Genomic DNA, 18617 nt, shown 5'->3' on the forward strand with positions numbered 1-18617 from the left:
AAACTTGTCAGTGCTTGTTAACAGCATGTGTGACACTAGCGAATGCGTCTGGCACTGGAAAGATACAACTAGCGGTGAAGCGGGACAGGAATACGTACATATAAGAAACCGCATAACTCCGGATTCACGTAAGTCTAGGTATTACTGTATATTAGCTTTCCTCCTGGTCTATTGTCAAGGCTGTTGGGCAGAATTTCTGTCTTATCATGCTTCCATCTCTCTCTCTCTCTCTTGATGGAACAAGGGCAACATCTCCCAGAAATAAGTCAGTCCTTTGACATCATTCTTCTCCTTTAACTCTTATTTAGATGACCAAAAAAAAATATCTCCCTATTCTACGAACCACTAGGTATGCCTCTTCCTATCTTTTGTCAGAAGGACATAAAAAAATACTGAATAACCTTGACATTAGTAAGTCTTCTGATCAAGACCGTATCCATTCATTTGTATTAAGAGCATGTGCTCCAGAACTAAGGTTTGTTGTGCATCATCTTTACAAGTTGTCCTGCATGTAGGACTTATCCAGACTTTTATCCAGGAAGTTCCTGAAAAGGGAGATAAAATTCGACCATCAAACTGACATTCCAGATTGAGGTCATCAACAACATCTCTTCACTATCTAGAGATTCCATTGGTTCATTAATCACCAGTATTAATTCTTGTTCTCTGGCAGGCCCCCTTGCTAACCTTGCCTGACACAGGAAGATTTGGAGAATTTCATGTGTTCACTCGTATTTCCAAAGCCATTGGTCAAGTCTGATATTATGGCCTCCTTTTTAAGTTACCATGTTATGATCTCCCTCCTCTTCTTTGTGAGTGTTCATTTCTTGTAATAGTTGGTTCCCTCACATGTCATATTTCCCTTGATGCCAGACTATCCCATGGCTCTGTGCTTTCACCTACACTCTTTCCTATACATGATATCCTTTCTCACTAACATCCAGTCCTACTCATACCTTTGTTGATGACAGTGCACTCCGTCTTCTGTCCTTCACAAAACCTTGTAGTATTTAGATGATTCAAGCTTCAAAATCTTCTATGGTCAGTTGGTTTAAACACAGATAATTTAGCCATTTTAGCGAGCTTAAAAAAAGTTAGTAAATTTTAATGTTTCCAAATCATTATACTACCTTATTTCACAAAAGAAAGACCACGCCTTACTCTCCCTCGCTTTTAATTACATCTTGCTCACGAAGCAAAGATTACATTATTTTTCAATATTACAAGATTACATTATGTACACTGTTTGGAAAGAAGTCAATGGATGCCATAGTATGACAACAAACAGCCACGGTGCTTACTTCAATCAGATGTAGGATCTCCTTTTGCTGTGATGGCTGCAGCAATCCATGAGAATTTTGGACCATTCTTCCTGTAGGCATGTAGTGTGAGGTCCTGGAATGTTGTGGGTCAGACATCCTCTGACCTCACTTATCGCTCCAGTTCATCTCACAGATGTTTAGTAAGTTTCAGATAAGGATTCTTGATAACTAATATTTAAGGAATTGACAGCGTATACTAGAAATATAGATTAAATAAACTTTAATATATACTTTCCGATATTTCGGCGAACGTCACGTTGCCATCTTCTTGGGAACTTACTAAAAGACACGTGCACACAAATACTAATAACAGCAAATGAGACTGAAGCTAGGAAGCTAGCGTTTCCTAAAGTCCTGATGGTGCCCCCTGGCAGGCTATATTGGTAGTTCTTGGCCTTTGGGCTGAAGTTCTTCTGATAAAAGTTTCCCAAATTTGGGGCAGTTTCATGCATCCAAATTTGTTGAGGTTTGGCATGTTCCTAAGGGCCGAGGCTGATTCCATGAATAGTCTTTCATACTTGAACTTGCTGTGGTGTATTACAATCCCACCAACTCACAAATTAGAAAACTCCATAGGCTCCTTAAGAAGGTCACTTCTTGGCCTGTGGAGATTACCAACAGACTAAAACCCTATAACTCTAGACCCCCCCGCATATATGGGCTCCCAAAAATACACAAAGAAAATGTGCCATTACGTCCCATAGTGGATGGCATTGATTCCCCCACTTACAAACTAGCCAAGCATTTAGCCAAAGCGCTCTCACACTATACTGGCAATACACCATCACACATAAAAAACGCAGCCCACTTCAAAGCCAGTATAGAAAACCTTACACTCCAACATAATGACATAATGGTCAGTTTTGATGTCTCCTCCCTATTCACGAATGTCCCCCTCAAAGAAACCTTAGAGCTAATCCAAGCTAAATTTCCTCCTGATATCTCAGCCCTATTTCAGTTTACAATGAACTCAGGCTATTTCGTTTGGCAGAAAAAATTCTACAAACAGATAGAGGGGACAGCCATGGGTTCACCACTTTCCCCACCCTTGGCCAACTTCTTCATGGAGATGTTTGAAGAAAAAGCCTTAAACTCAGCCCCACAAAAACCTACCATATGGCTTCGCTAGGTTGATGATGTTTTCGCTATTTGGCCACATGGCCCAGATTCACTCCTCTCCTTCCTAACACACTTGAACAACCAACACCCTAGAATCAAATTCACCCTGGAAAAAGAGGAAAACAATAACCTCCCCTTCCTAGACACACTAGTCACCCGCCAACCTGATGGAACCTTGGTTTTCTCAGTTTATAGAAAACCCACCCATACAGGCAGATACATTCACCAACAATCCCCCCCCCCCCCCCCTCACAACAATATGGAGTTATTAAAACATTATTCAACAGGGCAAAAATAATCTGTTCTAATGATCAAGCCCTAACCACTGAACTAAGTCACATCCGTGACACTTTCTCAGCCAACAGCTACCCCCTCCAAAAAATCCAAAAAATACTTAACCCAGTTATCCACAACCCACCACCCCCTCCCCTTCACAAAAAAGATTACTCTAAATCTATCACTATTCCCTACATCAGAGGCACCTCGGAAAAATCAATAAAATCCTAAAAAAACATGACTTGACCACTTGTTACAGACCACATAAAAAACTGGCATCCCTTATCCGCTCCACCAAAGACCAACCACTTCCCCTAGACCTACCTGGTGTATACCAGGTCCCTTGCAGCTGTAAACTGTCCTACTTTGGCCAAACAGGCAGGACAGCAAATATCAGAATCTCAGAACACAAGGATTACATCCGATTTTACCAGTACAGCCACTCTGGGCTTGCAGAGCACGCTCTGGATACTCTCCACAGAATAAGATGGAAGAAAGCCACAGTAATACACCGCAGCAAGTTCAAGTATGAAAGACTATTCATGGAATCAGCCTCGGCCCTTAGGAACATGCCAAACCTCAACAAATTTGGATGCATGAAACTGCCCCAAATTTGGGAAACTTTTATCAGAAGAACTTCAGCCCAAAGGCCAAGAACTACCAATATAGCCCGCCAGGGGGCACCATCAGGACTTTAGGAAACGCTAGCTTCCTAGCTTCAGTCTCATTTGCTGTTATTAGTACTTGTGTGCACGTGTCTTTTAGTAAGTTCCCAAGAAGATGGCAACGTGACGTTCGCCGAAATATCGGAAAGTATATATTAAAGTTTATTTAATCTATATTTCTAGTATACGTTGTCAATTCCTTAAATATTAGTTATCATGTTTAACCAGCATATAAGCCTCTCAACAAAGATAAGGATTCTGTTGAGGCCGCTCAAGTGTTTTGACGTTCATATCCACAAACCACACAGTTTCAGCAGCAGCATTATGACATGTTGCATTGTCCAGAATGTTCAGATATGACTGTGGATGTGGCAGATGCCACATTCACCTCTCCCTCTCTGCTTGGTGGAGGGTGTTGTGTGATTCTTTGCTCCATAACATAGCATTCCTGTCTCACTTTACATGCTCTTTGAACCCTTGAAGATGACGATGCATGTTAGTTCGGGTAATGTGGGGGCTTGCAGGTAATATTGTGGTCCTACAATGAAAACTCATGCTGTTAGCCTCAGTTATGAATATTTTTTGTGCAGACTCGTGTTCCAGTCATTGCCTAGAACTCTGCGTTCAACGTGTTGGCCACTGAATGGTGGTTTTTACATGTTATTTTTTGTAGCACCTCACAGTGACCATAGGTTCAGTGAATGTGGTGGGTTATTCACTGTGGCTAGAACTTGCAGTTGACTCCCTACACTTCCATCTCAGTATGGTATCACTGATTGTTGGCCTGGGATGGCCCAATTTGTCAACAGTTTGCTGAACAGATAGGCCTGCAAATGGCATCCAATCACAATGGCATCCTCTTTCAAACTCCATCAGTTTCCTTCTAACAGCCATTTCACCCTGACACAGTTGCACTGACCTGGGAGTAGTATATTCCTCCAATTTATACTGTCTACAAACAAGTGATTTGTTACATGGCATGATGCACTTTGCCCATTGAGCATTTCTTTCCAGGCAGTGTAAGTTTTTTTTCTTCCTGGACTTAGTTTCATGTCTAGCCTATCCTTGCATAAACATAACATCTCCATATTCTCTTCAGCTTCCAAAAACTTTTTTTTTTCTTTAAATATTACTTTTCTTCTGCCCATCTCCTAATGCTTTATAAATATGAAACCCACCCAACCCTAGAATATTGTTCTCAAATCTAGAATGGCACACAAAAATCCATCCTCAGAATGCTGGGTGGTATGTAGAAGAGAGCTGTTTGCTCAATGAAGAAATTCCACATTTTTATACACTTAGATATTTCCATGGATGTTTGACCACTGTAGTGGCTACCCTATTCCTCCACTTCTCTCTAATCTTGTATGAACATGGGCAGCTGCTGTTAACCATATACTGTTCTACTCCATACTCACGAGCGTACCTTCTCATTCTCTTCCTTCATTCCATTTACCTCTCCCCTTTGGAACAGCCATTTTCATACCATATTCCATAATGCGTACAAACTGAAACTTATTTTCTTCTCTCTAATCACTACTACCCATACATGGTATGCTTGTGTTACAGGTCTTGAGACCTATCATATGCAATGATTTGTGTGGGTGTGCATGCATTACAATTAGTACACCTACTATTATTCATATTTTGTAAATTAATAAGAGTTGTAACTGAGTGCTTTTGTTCTAAATAATTCTGTATATTCAAATATATTGTTTCTTGCATCAGCAAAATTAAGTTAATGGAAGCAAAGGATGATTAATTTTATCATGATCAAAAGCTCTTCCATAAAATAGAGAATATTGTGTTGGTATTTTAAATTATTTGTGAATTAAAATTATTTTTCTCAAAGGCATTGTTATTGTTGATAGTGATGTTTTCTCCCTGTTGCAGGACACCAGAGTGTACAGAGGATTTGAAATTGGAAGTGATCACTATTTAATCTTGAGCAGGATAAAATTGAATTTTACATTGAAAAGAATAACATGTAGGAAAGTTTTAAAGTGAATAAAAGTTGAGCAGCTCTCAGATGTGAACTGTAGACTAAAATACACAAAGATTATTGAAGAAAAAATGAAAGAGTTTGAGAACAGGAATCAAACTTTGGAGATTCAGTGGTAAACTCTGAAGAAAACATTGATTGATTCAGCCAGAGAGGCATGTGGTGAGGTTGTCTGCAAGGATAAAAATTCAGAACTCCCTGGTGGACACAGGAAGTTAAAGAAGCAGTGAAGGAAAAGAAGAAAGCATATCAAAAGTTCCTGTCAAATAAGTCAGCGTGTGCTCTTAGAGAATACAGAGACAAATGCAAGAATTCTAAACACTGTGTAAAACCAGCTAAACAAAAGTCATGGGAGGACTTTGGCAAGAATATAGAAAATAAATATCAAGAAGGTGGCAAAATATTCTGGAGGTTGTTGAAGAAACTTAGGAATGGAGGAAAGAATGCTGTAAAAGGAGTTAGAGATGATAAAGGTGACATGAAAACAGGAGAAAAAGATATCCTTGAAGTATGGAGTAATTACTTAACAGCATCCAGGAATGTGATAGCAGAGCTAATCTCAGGTGGTATGGTCACTTAAACAGAATGGGTGAAGAAAGATTAGCAAAACAAGTGTTCTCGGCCAGGTTGGCAGCAAAACGACCCAGAGGAAGACCAAGACATAGGTGGACTGATATGGTACAAAGTGCCTTAGACGATAGAAATATAAGATCTGGTAATGTTGGAGTCTTGACAAGTAACAGACTGATTTAGAGGAAAATTGTAGTTAGGAAGTTAGTAGTGATGTAAATTTTTTTCATGTTGTACTATCATATCTTGTACACCCCTTGAGGGTACATGGCAGAAATTTGATGATGATAATGATGTAGGAATTGTTATAAATAGGTGTTTCATTGAGAAATTTGAAAAATAAATTGATTTAATTCTCTAATTTTTTAAGTGTGATCTCATGTCCTGAAAAAAAAAAAATGCCATATTATATTGAGAAAGTATTATTTTTACCTCTTAATAATATACTTAATTAGGATGTTTGTTTTTTTATTTTTTTAACTGATTTAGACTAATTTGGAACAAGCTGAAGAGCTAATAAGGAAGCATGAAACATTCCTTGCTACCATGGAAGCAAATGATGAAAAAATTAATGCCGTTGTCCAACTCGCCCACCGTTTGTGCGATGAGAATCATTTTGCTGCTGATAAGATTAATAAGAAAGCTGAAAATATTAGTGAAAGGTAGGTGTTTTGTGGACTTTCTGAAAATGGTGTGTGTATATAACATACTTTGCTAATATTATTCGTGTCTCTCTAATGTGATTAGAACTTACTCTTCTGTATCTGTTGCATATTTTTCAAAATTCTTAAACGCTGGTTAGATTTGTTCTTCCATTTATCCATAGACATATACCAACTTATTTCCCATGAATGATTTTCAGTGGAATTTGTTTTGGAATCTTCAATAAAAGTGTGTCATTACAACTTTTCAAAATTGTAATGACAAACTTTTGCTACCATTGCCAACATTCAATTGTTCCTCAGATCATCACCACCAACTGTTTTGTTTGCTTACTCTTCATTTCCACCGTCTCACTTGCTTCTTCTCCTTCCTGGAAAGCATACTTTGTACACCCTCTCATTTGTCATCCATCTAATAAAGGGAGTCTCCATACAGTACTGAATCATTTGTTACACCTCTTTTCCAGTTTTTTTTTTTTTTTTTTGATGCTTTTAATCTCTTCCATTTGCATCTAAGAATAATTTTATTTCAATCTCTATACACTTTATCTTTGTCATTTGAACTTTCAATTCTTGCATCATTTTCACCACACATGCTTTCTTGCATTTCAGCACTCATACTTTCTTTTTCATTCATGTTCACTTGCATGTTTTTTTTTTTTTTTTATCAATCGCAGACTTCCGTGCCACTAATCACACTCTTTCATACCAGTATATGCGTTTTTATTTTTTGCTCACCCTTCTGTCCACTATCACCAACTTACGCTTTCATCACCTTCCATCCTTGGTCTTAAATCATTTATTCCATGTTTCCTACTCTCATTTATAGAACTTGTACATTACATTGCATTGGAAACATAATGTGCAACTCACACCTGCTCACTTATCCTATTGATCCTCTACATATACACCTACATTCCATTTTGTTTCTAATTGCTGTACATACAAGAATGCCAGATTAACATAATAACAAATCTACAACACTAAGGCAAACACCAAGAAATCAGTTCCAGGATCACTGAAGAAAATTCAACTCAATGTAAAATAAATAAATAAATGATTAAACAAACTTTATCCCACCCACAGTATGTTTGCATTGTAGGTTGCAAATAATCTTTCGTGAGTAGTAGACATTTAAAAAAAATAATAAATTTCACAAAATATTCCCAGACATAAAAGCTCAAGTTATTAAATATTACTAAATGAAATTTCTAAAATATTAAATGAACATACTATTGAAGATTTTTTTCTAATACCTGCATTTTTAATATGGCATGCCATTTTTAGAATTTCATCAGTAGATTTCAATTTTTAATCAACTTTTGTTTCTAAACAAACTCTGAGATTCCTATATTAAATTTGGTGTCCACACTATTTTTTGGCATTTTCCCTGTAACTATAGCAAACACCATTATAATGAAAAATGTAAAATTATAACCTCATAACTGAAAAGTCCCAGCCGAAGCCTAATGGTATTAATTTTGATTTAAAGGAAATTCATTATAGTAAATGAATCCTTTTCCACTATAACAAATATTCACTCATTCATTATCACTCAAATATTAATTTTTACTCACTAAAAAATTCTTTCTACTGAGAGTCAGCTGTACTTAAATAATTCATTTGTGTGTTGAATTTTTTCTTGACAATTATTCATAAGACTATTACACTTTTTTTATATAATCTTTGTCAAGTAGCTTTATTTTATCCTCCTACATGTTTCGCCAATCTTTTTCTATTGGCATCCTCAGGGAATACAAACTAGTAAGCTAAAATGAAGTTTACAGACTAGGTTATAACTGATGGTTCTAATTCATACAAAAAATTGGTATTGTGCGTGACAATGTGCGTGTCTCGTTAACGTGATTTATTCGTTATGGCTCATGACGTAATTGTTATGAAAGTTCATTTCTTTGATGTTTAATGATCTGATAAAAGTTTTCCAAATTTCTGGTAAAATTAGACCTTGATTCTTGTTTAGGTTTTCAGTTTTACGGGCGACTGTAGCTGCTTCTTTAAAGGTTCTTGAATGGTAGTTATCTTCTGTGTATGGCATAAGGCTCTTATCCCACTCAATGTGATGGTTAGTAGAGGCAAAGTGGCATGAAAGGCCTGAAATGTCTTGTCTGTTATTTCTGACATATCCTGTGTGTTCTTTCTTTCTCGTTTCAAAGCTTCTAGAGGTCTGACCTACATAATTATTACCACATGAGCAAGGTATATTATATACTCCAGAGTACTTGTAGAATGGGTGAGGATCTTTCGTTGATCTTAAAAATTTCCGAATAGTGTTGATTGGTTTGAATGCCACTCTGATCTTATGTGGTTTTAAAAGGTTAGCTAATTTTTTGGAAAGGTTGCTGACAAAAGGAATCGTAATTGTACTGATGTATTGGACGTCATCACGTTGTCGATGTGGTATATCAGTAAAGAGAATCTTGTTATAGAGTCTTTTTGGGTAACCATTTAAAGAAAGTTCTCTGGATATTGTGGTTAATTCCGTTAGTAGGTCATCCTTGCCATAAATACTGTTACCCCCCCCCACACACACACACACAGAATTGCACGAGCCATTCTGTTAGTGGTGTTATGCACAGCAACATTCACATGTTTGTCAGTAGAGAGCGAATTGTCTAGCTGTGCTGGCTAACATGTAGTGGAGATATTATGAGAACCATGTAGCTGTAATAGCATTTCATAAAGTTGGAATGCCACCATCTGTTATTTTCAACATGCTAAAAACACTTGGGAGAGTAGGATGTTTGTTTATTGGACTATTAACCCATAACACCACAACTAATGCAGCAGAATGTGATAAAATCAAAGCCACTTCTCTGGTGGATGTGAACAACAGACACAGAGATATCTTCTTCACAGATAAAGGTTTCACATTGAAGTGTCATTTAACTGCCAAAATGATCAGGTATATGCCCCGGATAGTCACAAAGCATGTGTCATAGCACCCAGGATTCAGAGAGGTCATCACCTTGCATCAGTGATGGTTTGGTAGGGGAGTGACATATCAGGGGTATCAAAGTTGTATTTCTGTGAGAAAAGGATCAAACCTTACACAGAGATAAATGGGGAAAAATTGAATCAAGTAAAGACATTTAAATATCTAGGAAGTATGATTAGCAGCGATGGAAGATGTAAAACCTGGCCACATATCACTATATGATTTGCTGTTTGGAAGTCTCCACGTGAATCTGTTGGACTTAAAATTGTGGTCGGTGTTTAAGTGAATAGCATTCAAGAAACAACACTCCAGCACCACCAGCCTGAAGGTGGATTTGGAGTGAGTAGCGGCAGTGTTTCTGTCGAACATTACATGCCACCATCGATATATGTAAAACGTATCAATATGAGGCCTCACAGACTTAGGGTATGCATGAAAGCAAAAAGGGGATGTCTCAAGCATTGAGTGTTGCTGTATGCATGTTATTCATGTGATTTGTGTGTGTTGAAAGCTGTAAATGATTAATGATAGCTATTTTTGTTTTTATCAATAGTTTTGATTAATTTTAATATGAAAATTTTATTGCTTTATACTTTATTTTAAAGATATTTTTAAAAATACATTACTAGTTTTTTACTAGCCTGTTACTATTCTAAATATCATTCAGATTATAAAAATGTAAAATTATAACTTCATTTTGCGTTGATAATTCATAGAAGAAAATCTGTTTAAAATTGCAGGCGTAATGCTAATCATGTCCGAGCAGAAGAATTATTAGAAAAACTGAAGGATCAAGTTATGCTTCATCAGTTTTTGCAAAACTGTGATGAGGTAGGTTTTACCCATAAGCAGATGCACTTTTAATGTCTTACATGAACAGCTAGATCAATATGTTGAAAGTACTAAAACAAATTGTATGTGATATCTGTAGCTCCTATGAATAATATCTGTAGTACATTATTTATGTCTATACATGACAGTGCAAAAAAAATAAGTTTTTCACTTTCAGTTCTGAAATTGTTATTTTCCAGGTTCATTTTGAAACATAATGCATTTTATGAGCTGAAAAATCTTACAATTTTCCCTCCAGTTTGTATCATTTGTAGTAGACCATATCTTCTTAAATATTCTGCAAATGAGCAGGTTCTTCTTTTAGTAGCAAAAACATTCCCTCCACTCTCTTCTGTTCTGAGCCTTCTCTTTCAAGGTTGTGTACCTGTCTCCATTCAGCATGTCATATAGCATTGTTTTCCTTACTCTTCCTCTGTAAGAAAAACTCTTTTTCCTTCTATTTTTCCTTCAATGGCATCTCTGATGATTCCATTTTCTCCCAGAATATGTCCAATCCAGTTTCCCTTTCTTCTTTTTATCTTCTTTAACAGACTTTTTTCTTCTTCTACTCATTTTTAAGACCTCTTCATTAGTTATTTTATCTGTCCATTTGATTTTTTCCATCCATCTCCAAATCCACATCTCAAAGCTTTCCAAAATCTTGATTTCTTCTTTCTTCAGTGTCCGAGTTTCAGCCGCATAGAGGACAACACTCCACACATAATATTTTATTAGTCTTTTTCTTTAGATTTCTATCCATTTATACTTCTGAATAAGAACTCTTGTGGATTCTGTCAGAATATCAGATACCAAGGCATTTTTGCCAAAACACAAACATGTGTGTGTCTGTCTGTCTATATATTGGAGACATATTTAAAACCCAGTCAGGATTCCACCTTAAGGCATTTTACTGTTATTCATATTTCTGTTCTACTATTATTCTTATCTTTGTGGACAGTCATATCCATTTTCAATATTTTTGAATAACACTGCTCCAGAAGCTGTATCCATTCATCAGTGGGATTTATTATTATTGTATATTTCATATACCTACCACCAGGTTCTGAATTAAGTGTGGCAAACCTTGATTATTGCATATTGCAACTGCTTCTAAGTATTCTTATAGGTGACTTAATGGGTACAATACTCTGTGAAGTAGTGAGAATGAAACCACTGGGAGAGACTGGATTGATCATATACATCACAATAATGATGTATCTTTTTTCTGAATGATTGTGAGCAATACCTTCTTTCATATGCTGACCCATTCATATTCTGCAGTTAATGTGACATCCCCTCTCTCCTCATCATCTTCTCACTATTTCATTGCAAACTTATATGGAATAATCACTTTCCTGTGCTTTTCAATATTTCCTCACAGTAAATGGATGCCAAGGTGGAAATTGACCAGGCTGACTGACTGTCAATTGAAGAGTTTAATACTGAAACAGTCAGCCAAACAGCAGTGTATCTAACAGACAGTATTTTCCAGGCAGTGACAACTGCATTTCTAAAACTTCCCCATTTCCACTCTGTCTAAAACTATGGCAGAATCCTCAGTATCGAGCAGCTAAATCAAAACAGAGCATGGGATGTATTTGATAGATCCCCTGCCAAATCATGATGCATTAAACATTGGAGTCGGAAGCCGTTTTCAATGCTGATTACATCACCTGTCAACCATACAACTAGTCAAAAGTGGTATGGGGGTGAAGTTGGGAAAATGAAGGATAGATGTTGAACATACACATGATTCATCTATGCTGAAACAGTACTTTGGTTTCCAAATTTTATTTCACAGAAATAAAAAAGATCCACTCCAACCCACTCAATACAGATTGGTGATTTTCATAAAATAATCAACTTAAATATTTAAAATACATATTTGTATTCAGTTGAACTGAAGAATTTCGTGATTTTTGTGATGGACAAATTAAACAGATAAAAAATAACTGATTGGAGTAGAGATCTTATCTGTAAAAACAGAAATAAAACTGAATGAGAAACACACAGGAATTTCCTTATTGAATGTTTGAGATGAGGATTATCCAAGCATGCATGAGAACAGACAGAAAAATTGTGGAAGGGAAGCTTGGAGAAGAATAAACTAGATTCTGGCCAAATAGAGGTTGTCACAATCATATTTTCACTTCAAGAGAAGTAGTTGAGAAATCATGGGAATATAACAAGGATCTGTATATAAGTTTTGTAGATCTAGAAAAGACATATGGCACGGTGCTCAGAGAAAATCTTTTCAAAACATCACATTGAACAACACATAATCTATATTCAAGTTCTAAGTTAGTAGTTAGAATGGAAGGAGATACAGAAAGATATTTGGATGATAAATCAGGTGTCAGACACATGAGTGCACATTCATTATCTCCACTATTCTTCATCACCGATGTCAAAATTGAGATATTCATCTCAACTCTTTTCTTTATGCAGATGATGTTATACTGTTCGATAAGCCTTATACATGTATGAAGAATTTCCTGATTTAGTTGAATAATTGCTGTAATAAATTTGGTATGAATATCAGTATTAAAAAGATGTAGGAGCATGAAAATATCAACTGTATCCTGAATGGAGAAACAACCTATAGAAGAAGTAAAATTTCTGCTGTTTAGGCACAATTTTTAGTGAAGATGGTAAATTACATATTGAAATAGTCAACTGAATTAACATAGCTGGTATGGCCAGAAGTCAACTGAATGAATTTATATGGAACAAGAGAGAAATGTGTCAAAACACACACTAAACTAGCTATATACAAGACGGTATTTAAATCAGTTTTAACTTATGGATCTGAGTCCTGGCTTTGAAATAAAACTTGATCAACTTGAAATCACCTATATGAGATATCTGAGAAAGATTAGGTGAATAAACACATGCATCCATGCTATTTAACAAAGTATCATATTAAAAATGAGAATATTAGGAAAGAATTTAACATTATTAGCATTCTGGAATGTGTTAGCAGAGCTAATTTCTTTCTTTCTTTCTTTTTTTTTCCTTCATATAACCAAAACTGAGTAAAATTTAGGATTGAATATTTGTGTCAGTGTACCATCACTACAAGTCTATGGGTTTTATTTATCAGAAATAGATCAATGCCATTATATATATTCTGTTTGTCCACAGAAAATGAATTCCTTATCCATTCATATTTCGAAATCCTTTCTTTTAAGGGGAGTGATCAGCATTCGTTTGATATATAGAGACTTCTTCTACTGTGTTAAGGATAATTACTTTAATTTTCTGATGTTTTGACCTTCACATTAAGGTCATCATCGGAAGTACACACACACGCACGCACGCACGCACACATACTACATTATTTTAACAGTATGCTGAAGTGGCACTAATATAATCAGCTGTTATTCTATTGGCCTGTGATCTCTAGTGAGGGAGGGGGGCCCAAGGGAAACCTACATCAAAGCTATATCCTATTTTTTACATGGCCAGAATTAGAATTTCTTGCCTCTTTAAATTTTGCACTCGTGTCAAATTTTGGTATGATGTAATAAACAGTGCCTTTTCAGTTAATTTTATATAGAGTATCCATGGCATGATCAAAAAGTCTAGATTTACCATAGTTATTAAATTTAATGTGCCATTTATGTTCCTTATTATGGATAGGAATTGTACATTCAATTTCATCATTATCAGGTGGGTTACAGGTAGTATATTGAATATGATATACTCCAGGGTGGACAAGGAAAGCAAGTGGATCCTTGGAGGAATTAAATAAGTTGTTTAATTTTGCAAGTTTAAGAATCGAATTAAGGTTGTATTTGGGTAGTATTCTGTGTATTTTGTCTGATATCCCTGTAATGTATGGAATGGCTACAATTTATTGCAATCTAGTTTATTTTTATTATTATTAGATGCAGTTTTTTTTAATAGAATTTTGTTCATAGTATTTTTGCTGTAGCCATTTTATCAGAAAGTATCCCTGATAATTTTTAATTCATGCTTAAGTGCTCAATGGAGCAAACCTTTGAAGTCCTGTTTTTTAGTGTGTTAATGACTCCTAGTTTTTGTTGGGTGGTGGTAAGAGTTTTTGTGTCAGTATTTGCAAGCATGTGTAATATGTCTTTTTTTTTTATTATTTCTATCAGATGTCAGGCCAGTAGAATAATGATTGATCACATTTGTATAACTCTGGCATACTGTTTTAATTGTAATTTAACTTGTATGTATGTATATGTGTATACTCCAGATGATGACCTTAATATGAAGCTTGAAATTTCAGGAAATTAAGTTAATTATTCTTAACATGCTAGTAGTCTCCATAATTTATCAGAGTAAACATATTTTGAAATAAATTGTGTTTTTCAAATAAAAAAACATCACAAATGTTATTCCTATTTTTATCCCTGTTTGTTAGCCATAGATCAGTTTTTAATGAATGCACAGCCACAACATCTTTCTCTCTGAATTTACTTACCTTATTGATTTGTTTTGAGCTTTTCAAAAATGTCCACTAAATGAGTTTGTTTCAAAACAAAATTTTCTTCAAGAAAACAGTTTACTTCTGGTTGATTGTCGCTAAAAAAATTTTCAATTTCTTTTTCATAATCTTGCTTCACGGTATATACAACACTAAGAGAGGAAATAAATACATTTTTTGAACTTGTTAATATTTTGCTGGTTTTCTACCAATCATCTTCAGAGCACAGATTATAACTGTGATAAGCACACAAGCATTGAACTAAATATTTGACAAACAGAAAAGAATAATGAGCATTAGCCCAAGTCTTGTCTTGCCACTAGTGTATCTAGAAAGGAGAAACAGTTATCTTCTTTTTCTTTCATGTTAGGATGCTGGCTGATAAGAGGCAACAAAAATGCATCCACTGTGTTTGGGCTGTGAGAGCCAAATAGCAAACATATCATCAGCATAGTGCAACCCGACCACTGTAATAAATTTAGTTTAATCCTTTATCCATTATGGGAGATACTGAGATAGGAGTGATGTTAGCTTGCTCCACCTTTGCAACGAGTTGTCCGGTGTTGTACCACCTTACCCCAGTCCTGAAGATACTTTCAGGCACAAACTTTGTTTGCTCACATTTGGATAAAGGATTAAATTAAATTTATTATAGTCTAACCAAGTGAAAAATAAACTTTCAACCCGACCACTGGTTTGAGTATAGCTGTTGAGTGCTAGGTTTTCAAAATGTATATAGAAGTTAGCTAGTGGATAAAATGTGGGAAACTCATCAAAGTTCCACACAGCAGTTTATATATATATATATATATATATTGTAAAATAGAGTTGAATGACTTAAACTGAGAGTTAGGTAAAAAAAAAGCGGGTTTAATAGTAAAACACGACTAGTTTCAGCTTATAACAACCTTCATCAGGTAACATTATAAAATAAAAGAAAAACACTAAACACTGAAGATTAAAAAAACTACAAACAACATAGAGAGTCTCTATACATAATTAGCATGAAAACGTTGTAGTTGTATTTAAAGCTGTTCTTTCGTTTGTTGCATTGTTGGGAGAGTGCATGCTTGCAGCATCACGTGAACGCCAGTACATGATTACAGCTGAATGACTATCTGGGAGGTTGTAGCTCAAGTTATTATTTAGATGTTCAGGGTTGAGGATGATTTCCCTAGATTCTATGATTTTTCTCTCCAATTCATCATGGCAATGAAAGATGTTAGTAGGTCTGTCCCAGCGGACTGTATGACTTGGGTTTTCATCATTAGGATCAGCCGAGAAAAGGATATGGCTTGATAAGGCACTGGCTCTCTGTCTCTTGTAAGCAATGTCCCTCATGTGTTCCTCCATACGTAATTCAATAGATTTGTTTGTCTGGCTAAAATAAGGAATATCACAATCACCATATTTTGTACACACCAGGATATTTAAGATGATGACGACAAGGTTTTGGATAGCTTATTAAGGAGTGGATTTTTGGAAGTGGAGTGAACAAAGTTCTGATACTGTATTTTCTTAGAACCTTGGCTAATTTTTGTGAAACTGAACTTATGTAAGGAATAGATATATTGCCTTTAAATGTATTTATTTCTTTTGTGTGATGACTAGGAGGATTAAGAAGGAATTTTTCAATAATTCTTTCAGAATATCCATTAAGTATGAAAGTAGTTTTGAGATAGTTGATTTTTTTTTTTTTTTTTTTTTTTTTTTTTTTTTTTTTTTTAAGTTCATTTGGGTCATCAAAAAGAGAGCGAGCTCTATGTCCCAAGGTAGAAATTATTCCAAGTTTTTGGGGAGGGAAGTGATGGGACTGACTATGAAGATATCTGTTGGTATGTGTAGGCTTTCTATACATCTAAATTTTAAGTTTACCAGAAGAGCGGGTCAGTTTTACATCTAGAAAAGGCAGGGAACTATCAGTTTCAAGCTCTGCTGTGAACTTTATACTTGGATGTCGACTATTGAGATGTTCCAGGAAATCCATTAGGGGATCATGTCCATGGCTCCAAATGAGGAAAATGTCATCCACATAACGTTTCCACACTTTAGGTGTTAAAGCAAAGGAAGAGATAGCCTTGGCTTCAAAATCTTCCAAGTAAATATTTGTAAAGGATTACTCATCGCCAAGTAAAGGATTACTCATCGCCAAACCATGATTTTGCTTGTATATAGTATCTTGGATTCTAAAGTAACCGGACTTGATGCAATGGGTAAATAAGGCCAACATTTTTTTGGATAACTTGTCTTTGAGTAATGTTATGACTTCATCTGTTGGGATATTAGTGAACAAGGAAATTATGTCGAAACTAACCATGATTTCATCTTCATTAACTGTCACATCCTTAATGTATGAAACAAAGTCCACTGTGTTATTGATAAAGGATGAAGACTTGCCTGAAAAACATTTGAGGTATTTTGCAAGATGTTTAGAAAGTTTGTACATCGGAGAATCAATACCTTCCACAATGGGATGTAGTGGGATGTTTTCCTTATGGATTTTTGGAACTCCATATATGAACGGAATAAGAGGATGGAGAGAGCATAGAGACAGGCGAATGTTTCGAGACAGTTCAGTGGCAGTTTTTAATAAGTTATTGGTATGATTTTGAAGTTCTCGAGTTGGATCGCTCTCAAGTATTGATTAGGTATCACTTTGTAGTAATTCAAGCATCTTATTTTGGTAATCTTCAGAGTTGAGGATAACTGTTGCATTGCCTTTGTCTGCAGGAAGAATAATTATATCTCTGTTATTTTTTAAACTCTTAATTGCTTTACGTTCTGTCGAAATAATGTTATCTGCGGGTGGTTTTGCATTATTGATAATAAAGATGGATTCAATACACAGAAGTTTTGCATCTTGTGAAGGGAGGAATGAAGTAGCTTTTTCTATTTTGGTAAGGAGTGATTCTTTTGGGATAAATTTTGGAGAAGGAATAAAATTTAGACATCTACTAAGGATGCTTTTTTCTTTGTGTGAAAGTATGTGAGAAGATTTGTTAATTACGACTTTGTCAAAACTTCTCAAAACCCCACATCAAAGTTGATGTGGGGTTTTGAGAAGTTTCTATTATTTTGTACTCTTTTTAATGTTTCAAATTTTCTAATAAGATTTACTTTGTTATCATATTGTATTTGGACTGCTTGAGATTCACAGTTCATATTAAAGATATGAACACCGTTCATTATCTAAAGTTTCTTCTAGTATTTGAGCTAAAGTTCTTTTTTTGGTGAACAGAAAAGAGAGAGTACGTTTTGTATCACAGATTCTTTCAACCAGTAGGTCTAGTTTAGCTTTATGATAGACTCTCCTTGCACGTTCTGTTGTTATATTCTCTTTAAAGGATATAAATTTAGGAAAGACAGTGTGGAATTTGCAACGGTTTAGAAAGACTAACCTGTTGATGCTTAGTTCTATCCTAAATTTCGATGTATAGAAAGCCTACACATACCAACAGATATCTTCATAGTCAATCCCATCACTTCCCTCCCCAAAAACTTGGAATAATTTCTACCTTGGGACATGGAGCTTGCTCTCTTCTTGATGACCTAAATGAACTTCAAAAAGAAATCAACTATTATTTTAGTGTTTTATATAACTGAATAATAAAAAAATGTGGTGTAATCACCAAAATATATCTTTTGAACCAATTAGCCACAGAAGTCTACACCTGCAATTACAAACTTATGGTGAGCACTTTTGGCATAAAGTTATACAACTAGAGAAACTACGCATTAAACATCTCAATTTCGTTTAT

At 35.4% G+C, this 18617-nt stretch overlaps 1 protein-coding gene across 4 annotated transcripts in view; it reads left to right on the top strand.

The window, feature by feature from the left end:
- The window catches only part of LOC150097387 (spectrin beta chain-like), a 795721-nt gene that overhangs the window by 467286 nt on the left and 309818 nt on the right, over positions 1–18617 (top strand). For all 4 annotated transcript variants that reach the window (XM_090407783.1, XM_090407784.1, XM_090407785.1 and 1 more), the window contains exons 25-26: positions 6444–6616; positions 10313–10403. In XM_090407783.1, the coding sequence (XP_090263909.1) occupies positions 6444–6616; positions 10313–10403 (264 nt within the window). The remainder of the gene's footprint in view (positions 1–6443; positions 6617–10312; positions 10404–18617) is intronic.

This window comes from Typopeltis vanoorti, chromosome 17 (genome assembly GCF_054136105.1).
Source record: "Typopeltis vanoorti isolate ZY-2024b chromosome 17, IOZ_Tvanoo_1.0, whole genome shotgun sequence".
Taxonomy (NCBI): Eukaryota; Metazoa; Arthropoda; class Arachnida; order Uropygi; family Thelyphonidae; genus Typopeltis; species Typopeltis vanoorti.